At 41.0% G+C, this 10330-nt stretch overlaps 1 protein-coding gene across 1 annotated transcript; it reads left to right on the forward strand.

Moving 5' to 3' along the window:
* Window positions 1–6575: 6575 nt before the first annotated feature.
* On the forward strand, window positions 6576–7660 carry LOC100216771 (uncharacterized). The gene is made up of 2 exons (NM_001317371.1): window positions 6576–6770; window positions 6901–7660. Exons 1-2 carry the CDS (start codon window positions 6582–6584, stop codon window positions 7327–7329), a joined length of 618 nt encoding a protein of 205 aa, NP_001304300.1. The 5' UTR covers window positions 6576–6581; the 3' UTR covers window positions 7330–7660.
* The last annotated feature ends 2670 nt before the right edge of the window (window positions 7661–10330 follow it).

The raw sequence follows: 10330 nt of genomic DNA on the forward strand, positions 1-10330 counted from the left end.
GACTGTCCGGCTGAGAGCACCGGACTGTCTGGTGGCACATCGGACAGCCCAGTGCCACACGCCGGACTGTCCGGTGCACCAGGGAACTGTAGCGCAACAGCTAGTTTTCGGTGGCACTGGTGGACAGATGCTACCGGACTATCTGGTGTGATGTCCAGACTGTTCGATGTAAAAGCCTGTAGCGCCAACGGTCACCTGCGGTGTCAGATCCAACAACTAGGGGCACCGGACCGTCCGGTGTGCCGCAGAGAGCAACAACTTTTCTCCAACTGCTAGTATTGTGTTGGGGCCTATAAATACCCCCAACCGGCCATTTCAAGGTGTGGGAGCCCAAGCAACATAACAAGGCATAGTATAGACATTCCCAAGTGCTCATACATCCAAGTGCTTAATAGAATCACTCGGTGATTAGCGTTGGTGCTTTGCGAAGTGCTTAATTTAGTTAGACCGCATTAGTGCTTGCTCTAGGTGAATCGTAGTTAGTTGAGTGAGTTTAGAAAAACCACGCAACCCCTCGGCTCTTGCGCGAGCCGTTGTAATTGTACCGAGTGGGGCGAGAGTCTTGCAAGACGGTGACAACCGAGTTTGTGTCATGGCTGCCACCATGTACCAGAGGGAACGAGGCCCGCAGCGTTTCGGCCAGAAGCTTGATAGTGGAGACGGCGGGGAGCGTCCAAGAGGAGCCGGAAGCGGAGCACCACTTGCACGTTGAGAAGGCCCGCAGCTCTCTATAGAGTTACTCGACTGTGGTGCTTGGCCCTCGCGTGGGCTACCCTTTGTGTAGGGCCACCAACGACGATTAGTCAGAACCTTGTGTGGTTCCGGATACCTCGGTAAAAATACTGGCGTCATCCACGAGAGTTTGCATCTTTACCTTGCTCTTTAGCTTCTGCATTTATATTAAGAATTTAAGTTTCAATCTTGTCTTTATACTTATATTGTTTAGGATTAAAACATAGACATTGCGGTAGAGATAGCAACACCTAGAAGAAACCTAGTTTGCACATTCTAGATTGTTTATTTGCATAGGTTTTGCTCTAGGGATTTATTTGTGGCCTAGTTTAGAGAAACTTTTAGAAGTCCTAATTCACCCCTCTTAGGCGTCACATGTTTCCTTCAATTGGTATCAGAACATTGTTTGGCTCATTTGAAACACTTTAGCCTCACCGCTAAAAGAGTCGACGCCTTTTAGAGAAAAGGGGATGGATACCCATAGGCCACCACACTTCGACGACACTAGCTTCCTATATTATAGTGCTAGAATGGCTTGTTACCTAGCGACCGTTGATCTAGGTGTTTGGAGAGTCACTCATGACGGGATGAAACCACCCAACAATCCCGAGAAACCCACCATGAGTGAGGAAAAAGAAATTCATTTAATGCTAGAGCCAAAAATTGCTTATGTATATCTCTTAACATGGATATTTTTAATCAAGTTTTTACATTAAAAACTGTTAATGAGATTTGGCTAAAATTGCATGAGCTCCATGACGGCACATCAAATGTACGTGAGCAAAAACATTGCCTAGTCTTAAATGAGTATAATTCTTTTTCTATGAAGGATAATGAGCTTGTTAGAGACATGTATTCTCATTTGAATCTAATTACCAATGAGCTCAATTTTATTGGCATTAATAAGCTAGTAGCTAGGTGATGTGGACATTGTGAGGAAGATTGTCTCCCTGTTACCATAACAAAGATATGGGAGCATCATCACTATTCTTCACAACATGGAGGACTTGAGTACAATGGCCCCGACCATTGTGATTGGGAAAATTGTGGCATTTGAGATGTTGCGAAAAAGGGTCAACAAGAGGAGCCAACTTCCTTAAGGCCATATGCTTTTGCATGTGATTAAAGGAAGGGTAAAAAGAAGGCTCCCACTCCAAGTTCCTCAAGTGAAGAAGAGGAAGAAGAAAGTGATGATGATGAAGATAATCAACCATCAACATCATCCTCCGAGGACGAAGAAATAATCTGACGCGTCGGAAAGGTAATGGGTATGATCCACAAAATTAATCTAATGGGTGTGCCCCTGCAGGTCGAGGATCTTCTCTTTAACATTGACAGGAAAAAGCAAAGAAAGAGAGGATGCTTCGCATGCGGAGAGAAGGGCCACTTCAGGGACAGCTGTCCAACTATGGCCGATCCCACAAATTGGAGGAGCAAAGGCAAGGCACTTACAAGTGTCAAAACTTGGGATGACTCTTCAAGCGAAGATGAACCTCCAAGGACGCGCAGCCACCGATCCTCATCACAATCATCATAGTCATCATGCAAGTGCCTTATGGCAAGAGGTAAAATGAGTATTCCATCCTCTAGTGATGATAACAGTAGTGATGATGAAGGTAAGGGAAAGCCCTTCGTAGATGAGCTTGTGGAAGCCGTTAAAATTTTCTAGGATGTTTGTGCTAAACAAAAGGCTCAACTTAAAACTTTGAAAAATAAGTTGATTAGCTCTCAAAATGATTATAAAGATTTGCTAGGGAAAATGGAAATTCTTAGCATACACAATGATGAGCTAACTACTAAGCTAGAAAACATTGGTAGCACCCGAGAAGTATCTTTGGTTGAAATATCTGAAATTATTAAGAAAGATGCTTCTACTTCTTGCTTTGATTTAATTAATGATTCTAATCCTTGCAATCAAGTTCTTGTTAAGAATGTTGTTATAGAAACATGTTCGGACGAGATTGCAATGAAGAATGAGCAATTAAAGTAAGAGGTGGCTCGCCTTGGTAAGGCCTTGTATGACAAGAAAGGCAAAGCCAAACAAATCCAACCTCCTCAGGATAACACCACTGCGGGAGTGAACAAGCCTATGAAGGGCGAAACTGTGATTTGTAGGCTGTCACAAAGAAGGCCACAAGTCTTTCCAATGCAAGGCAAAGACCGGGGATAAGCAAAAGCAATAGCTCAAGCAAAAGCCAACAAGCAAAATCTCCAACACCTACATCAACAAGGTGAATAAAAAGGCTACTACACCATACTTGATCAAAAAGAAAAAAGAATGAAAAGGTGATAGCAATCAAGGCCAACAAGCAAGCCAACAAAGGAAAGGGGGCCAAATGCATCTAGGTGCCAAAGGAAATCATTTCAACCATGAAAAGCACCAAGAAGGTTTGGATCCCAATAGGGAAGTGAGAAGTCCGAAGGACTACGAGGAATTTGGAGACTTAGCAAATTTGGGATGTATATCATGGGATGCATCATATTGGATCAAGTCTATTGCCAAGTGGGTTAGTGTATACTTTGGACCCAAATTTCCCACCCATGACAAAGGTATCTAGATCTGTTGTATTTCTTGTTTTTAGATATGCGTACCTATTTTTTTGCATTTAGTTTTTACCTTTCATACCTAGTGCTGCAATTGGTATTTACTTTTGATTAGAAATGCATGCATACTAGGTTAATCATATGGTAGGGTTGCTCACTTTCAATTCATATTCTTGAGCAAACCTACATGGTTTAAAATATCTAATTAAGCACGACACATAGCTTACTCAACATTCCTAAGAAAAATGATACATCAATTGATATTTTTCATATGACATATACTACAAGTGGTATAATACTTCAATTATGCCTCAATTGGTATCATTTAACTTATATGTGCCAAAGCTCGGATTATAGATAATTTGCCCCTCTTGATATCAAATCAAATTGCATGTCTCCTACAAGTATTCAAAACTTGTATGCACACTTTCAGGGGGAGGTTACTCTATAATCTAAGTCTTTGAGACTAATACCTGTTTTCAAGTCTATTATCTGTAGTAGTCTCATTGAAAGGAAAATGGTGTCCCCGAAAATAGACAATAAGCTTCCACTACAAATCTACAAGAATTCTTATGTCTCACAAGCCTACCATTGGTCTTCAATTGGTCTTCAATGGGCTTTCAATTGGTATATTTGAGACTACATTTGGTATCTCTTACATGTCTTCTCCAATATTTGATTAGACTTTATTACAGATCTTATACTTCCCATGTTGCTATAAATGCATATATTGTTAAATTATATTTCGTTACTTATGCATAAGGGAAGTTAGTCTATTCAAATCATGTCTTGCACCTCTATTTCTCACATGCTTTTTCCTAGGTAGAAGATCTCTGTCAAGAGGAGTATTTCTTCATCTCAAAATGGGAGAAATTTCTTCAAAAAGAAGAACACTCATTTAGGGAGAGTAATAATTCTTACTGCTTCAATCGGTATCATTGATAAATATTTTATGAGGGCAAGTCTTATTTGCTTCCTACATGCTTTTAATGTCTTCCTTTTCGGTGGTTGATGCCAAAGGGGGGAGAAGTTGTAGGGACCAAAGCAATTAAATTTTATCAAACACCAAACACCACCAATTTAAAATTTTGTTCCTTCAAGTGGTTTTGGCTCTTTGGTCTAAAATATGAAGTAAGTGAATTATGGAGTTAGGGGGAGGCTTAAGTCCATAATATCACATTGTGGGGACACTCATGCATCCTAGCAAGTAGATTGCATATTTTCATTCAAATGTTTTTATATTTGCTTGCTTTGGCTGTGTTATCATCAATCACCAAAAAGGGGGAGATTGTAAGGAAAATGGACCCCGGGCCATTTGGCTCAAAAGGTTTTGGTGTTTGATGATCAACATAACATGTGGACTAATGTGTTTGCTAGTGTTTATGATTGTAGTTCACAGGATGCTAAAGTGACTTGGACTAAGGCATTGAGAAAAGCAACACCTCAAAAGAAGACATTATGAAGATCACAAGAAGATCAACAAGTATCAAGCAAAGTCCAAGAAACGAAGAATAGTGTTGCCACTGGCGGACTGTCCGGCTGAGAGCACCAGACTGTCTGGTGGCACACGCCTGACTGTCTGGTGCACCAGGGAACTATAGCGCAACAGTTAGTTACCGGTGGCACTAGTAGAGAGAAGCCACCGGACTGTCCGGTGTGATGTCTGGATTGTCCGATGTAAAAGCCTTTAGCGCCAACGGTCACCTATGGTGTCAGATCCAACGACTAGGCGCACCGGACATAGGCACCGGACTATCCGGTGACCCCACCGGACTGTCTGGTGTGTCGCAGAGAGCAGTAGCTTTTCTCCAACGGCTAGAATTGTGTTGGGGCCTATAAATACCCTCCAACCGACCATTTCAAGGTGTGGGAGCCCAAGCAACATACCAATGCATAGTATAGACATTCCCAAGTGCTCATACACCCAAGTGCTTAATAGAATCACTCGGTGATTAGCGTAGGTGCTTTGCGAAGTGCTTAGGTTAGTTAGACCGCATTAGCGTTTGCTCTAGGTGAATCCTAGTTAGTTGAGTGAGTTTAGAAAAAACCACACAACCCCTCGGCTCTTGCGCGAGCCGTTGTAATTATACCGAGTGGGCGAGAGTCTTGCGAGACCGTGACAACCGAATTTGTGTCACGACCGCCACCATATACCGGAGGGAACGAGGCCCACGACGTTTCGGCCGAAAGCTCGATAGTGGAGACGGCGGGGAGCGTCCGAGAGGAGCCGGAAGCGCAGCACCACTTGCGCTCGGAGAAGGCCCGCGGCTCTCTACGGAGTTACTCGACTGTGGTGCTTGGCCCTCTCATGGGCTACCCTTTGCGTGGGGGCACCAACGAGGATTAGTCGAATCCTTGTGTGGTTCTGGATACCTCGATAAAAATATCGGCGTCATTCACGAAAGTTTACATCTCTACCTTGCTCTTTATCTTCCACATTTATATTAAGCATTTAAGTTTTAATCTTGTCTTTATTCTTATATTGTTTAGGATTGAAACTTAGACATTGCGGTAGAGATAGCAACACTTAGACAAAACCTAGTTTGCTCATTCTAGATTATTTATTTGCATAGGTTTTGCTCTAGGGATTTATTTGTGGCCTAGTTTAGTGAAAGTTTTAGAAGTCCTAATTCACCCCCTCTCTTAGGCGTCACTTGTTTCCTTCAAGCATGAATACCACGTAAGCTCAATCATCTTTCATTATTATAACCTAATATACCTTATTATATCTATACAATACAAGTTAGTCATAATAATCTTGTGTTGTTATTTGTCACCAAAACTGAACTAAGGTCTAATATGCTATTAAAGTATGTTCTACATTATACATGCTTTTTACCTTTTATTAGTCTATATGTCCTTTTGGAGCCGTAGCTAAGAATACCTTTAGTTCTAATTGAACTAATACAGCAAATATCATACATGTGAAGGAAAGTCAATAAAAATAAATTCACATCACACAAATTTGACTAACTAGAAACGGATATAAATGTGGTTAATATTATTTCTGAAGTTATTTTTTGATTTTCCAACACAAGGTTTTGTTATCTACATAATTTCTTATGAAATTTGGTAGTTCGTCATAATAAAAATTGTAAGGGTATGAAGTAGGCGACCTACAATGAAGGCTAACCAACCAGAGCAACCCGGAAAAACTTATGGTCAATTTTCTCCTACAGTCAACTCTCGACCTCTTTAGCAGAAGCACAATTTTTGGGACACAAATGACATCCATTTATAGCCTTTTCACTCGCTTGTCTCTCTTATTTACCTATCCGTCATTCCCAATTCCAAAGGACCAAGCAATGTTTCGATACCTCGCTGCTCTGATTCTCGTCGTCGCCTTGGCGACGTGTACAAACAAGTCTGTTGATGCCCGCGTGGTCCACCCCATCGTCACCCTCGAGGCCGATGGCTCATCTCCCACCTCTGGCGATGGTCGTCGCCTGATCAGCTCCACCAACCAAGATGAACTTGGAGCGTTATGCCAACAGGTAGCACATGCAGGCACATATTTGGTTTGCAATGTACTATAAACGAATTGCATGTAGTGCAATACATTGGGGCTAGATTTCTTTTTGAAGACTTACAAATGTGCATGCACGCAATGCATGACATGTTTAGATGCACTACAAGACGTTGTGCTCCACGATGACGACACTGCCTGGGGTGACTACGCCAGAGCAACTCTTAGATGCATCCCTGCGGATTACAGCGGTGAAGGCAGCGATGGCGGAGATGAAGCTAGACAATGCAATAAAATCAGGCAGTGCTCAGGGTAACCCGATGATGTCGTCGCTAAAGACATGCAAGGAGAGCTACGCGTCGCTGGTAGACTCCATCAATACCACGCGGAACACGCTCAAAAGCGGCGGCAGCAATGCAGACCTCATGTCGGAGCTATCCGCGGCGGACACCTTCGCCACCGACTGCGGGGACACCTTCGACGAGCGACCAGACCTCAACTCACCCATACCCGGTGCACAGCGCCACGTCAACCGCCTCATCAGCAACTGCCTTGACCTAGCAGCCACCATTAAGGAACAACCCTAGATGCCTATGATGTGGACACTGAAAAAATTTATCTACAACTGGCTGAAGAAGAAACAGTCCCACAACCTACTTCAAATTTACGACATGTCTGCACATACCAATAATTGTGTGGCTTATCGATTTTGGCTCTTTTTATATCCTTTGATATTGCTGGGGCATAAAAAGCAATCATCGGTTATTAGTAGGTGGATACGTGTCGCAAATCCAAAGAAGGTTGTATGACTGTTTCTCTGTAGCCAACTATAGAACTAGACCGCTTGCATGCATGTATTGACGAGGACACACAGTGTTAGCATGGTACATTATATACATCTAGTGTACATTGCTCTGTTGTCCGTTTGCCTTGGGGAGCTTGAGCGCGTCTATAATAGGCTTATGTGTGTATGTGTTGTTCGTTTTTATGTGGTCATTGTGCTCTAACATTTTATCGAATAATTTGTGTCGTCGCAATCGCAACGCACATGTGCCAGCCAGAGCCAGGTACAACAATACTCTCGACCTCCAATGCTTCTATGTACTTGTGCTCTAACATTTTATCGAATAATTTATGTATCATCACAACTCACGGACATTGTACTAGTAAGAGATAAAAGAGAAGTGTTTTCAGGACTAAAGAAACATAATTGTACTTGAAGATCTTCTAAGAATGGAGAGTAGTCGGATCGTAGAAATTTTTATAAGGACCAAGGAGGTTATGTGAATTTCAAAAGCAAGTTGCATTTTAATGAACTAACGTATACTCCCTCCGTTTCTTTTTATTTGTCGCTGGATAGTGCAAAATTGCACTATCCAGCGACAAATAAAAAGAAACGGAGGGAGTATTACATTACTATAGAAAAGGTCATCAGCACGTTGAGCATAGACAATAGTGCGAGATTCTCAACTGATGCTGGACAACTGTGACTAAAAACGTCAAACTTTAGTCCTGGTTGGAGGCGGTGTGAACCTGCCAAAACCAACTTAGTCTGTTTTAGGAATGGGCCCAGCCGATTTTCAAAGAATGACTAGTTTTCATAGAAAGTAGAAAGGGGTTATTAAAACTTTCACTCACGGCGAGCCGGCAGGTTGTCCTCGGTTGGCAAACAAGACTAGAATGCCACCCTTGGTCATCGAAGAGGAGTAACAACATAGACACTAGCAATTTGTTAGCTAATAGTTTAACTATTAACTATTTTTAGTAATTTAGTTATGAAATAACTAGCTATTTGTTAGCTAGATAATTCTACTAACAATTTTTTAGCCAACTAATTATTAGCTCTAATACATTTAAACACCCATATATGTAGTGTGTTAACCATGCATTCGCTTTCAAGGGCAATATAACTCCCTTCCGCTCAAAACTCAACTTTTGCTTTGAAGTAAAAAAGTTAATTATGCTTCAAAACTCAACTTTTGCTTTGAAGTAAAAAAAGTTATGCTTTCTACCTTCTGTGATACTTTTTGATTGCTGCTACGAACTTATCTAAAGTAATGTCTTTTGCTCCTTTCATCATATTCTTGTATATGTACAAAGCGGCTACATTACCAAGGGGGAATTGTCTTCAAAGCTGAGTTTAGTACAGCTAACATCCCTCTTTGTATTGCGCCAAAACTATCGCTAATTTTGGCCCCAACAAAATTTGAGGGCATAATGGATGACCTCAAAAAATTACCGTATATTGCTAAAGGGGTGTGTTAAGGTGATTGACATCCTGAAGTGAAGCGCCTCAAAAGCGGAAGTATATTCAACAGTAAAGTCAATGCAAACCATTATTAGCCAGAATATATTTAATGCCAATTGCATATCAATTCTGGCACATGGGGTTATATGGATAAACAACAATACGCATCCCCAAAGCACCAACCTCAGCCTCATCAAGTTTATAAAACGAAGTAGATGAATTAGCAATTTTTGCATAGAAATCAGCTAAGCTGGTTTTGAAATCTAGCTAGACCGATTTTGCTAGTTTTCATGATGTACAGTGTTAAAACCAGTGAGGTTATTTCTAGAATTTAGCTAAGCCGGTATTTCCAGAAGCCCATATCAGCATATTTTGTCACCAGCTTATTACTAATTGTAAAAATATTGCTTCCTAACGTGATAGCCTAATACAAATTGGGACAACAAAGGGCAGCGCAATTTGTCACCGTAGCTAAAGCTTCACCCAGTCTGCGTGTTGGAGATGTTTGTTTCAAGACTTTATTTTGTAATGCACATAGAATTAATATATCTTCCTTTTAAAAAAATGGTAAAGCTTTACCCAGCGGTAAGTAATTATCATGAAAGTGTAAGATAATTTCTAGACATTCACTATGAAATTTTAGCGATTTATCAAAATATTGAAACTCAACTATGCTTGTTGCACTACCAGGAATGAATCACTACAAAAGATATCTTTCACACCCACGAAATCTGAAATCTCCTACCCTGATATAAAAAAAACACACCATATATATTCGGCTTGTTAATGGTGTAAAGGCATTCCAAACGGCAATAAGCCCTAAAATTGGTAATAATGTTTTGAACATATTTGGATACTAAAGAGGCGTTTGGTTTCTAGGGACTAATTTTTAGTCCCTACATTTTATTCTATTTTAGTTCTAAAATTGTCAAATATATAAACTAAAACTCTATTTTAGTTTCTATATTTAGCAATTTATAGACTAAAATGGAACAAAATGATGAGACTAAACATTAGTCCCTAGAAACCAAACACCCCCTAACTCATCAAAGTACCATTTCATGAAGTGGAACTGTACAATATGCAGATATATGGTGCCTCCAGCTTTGAAGTCGTCAATGTGAACGTCGTTATTTCTATAGTACGATGGTTATAAGTATTCATCGAGAGCAAATTATCGATGGAGGCCTATCTTGCCTCTATCGATGTATGCTTGCTCGCTCGGTGGTGTTGTTGTGATGGATCGAAGATGCTTTACCCGCTTGCATGACCTGGGTAATACATGTCCGTTGGGCATTCCCCGCTATTTTGGGGGATGTGTTAATTGGGGTCGGTGATTT

Source organism: Zea mays, chromosome 3 (assembly GCF_902167145.1).
Source record: "Zea mays cultivar B73 chromosome 3, Zm-B73-REFERENCE-NAM-5.0, whole genome shotgun sequence".
NCBI lineage: Eukaryota > Viridiplantae > Streptophyta > Magnoliopsida > Poales > Poaceae > Zea > Zea mays.

Bases quoted from the DNA above. Each gene is read 5' to 3' on its own strand.
- LOC100216771 (NM_001317371.1), top strand. From the start codon at position 6,582: ATGTTTCGATACCTCGCTGCTCTGATTCTCGTCGTCGCCTTGGCGACG. The intron at 6,771-6,900 runs GTAGCACATGCA...TGACATGTTTAG, and splicing joins TTGGAGCGTTATGCCAACAG to ATGCACTACAAGACGTTGTG.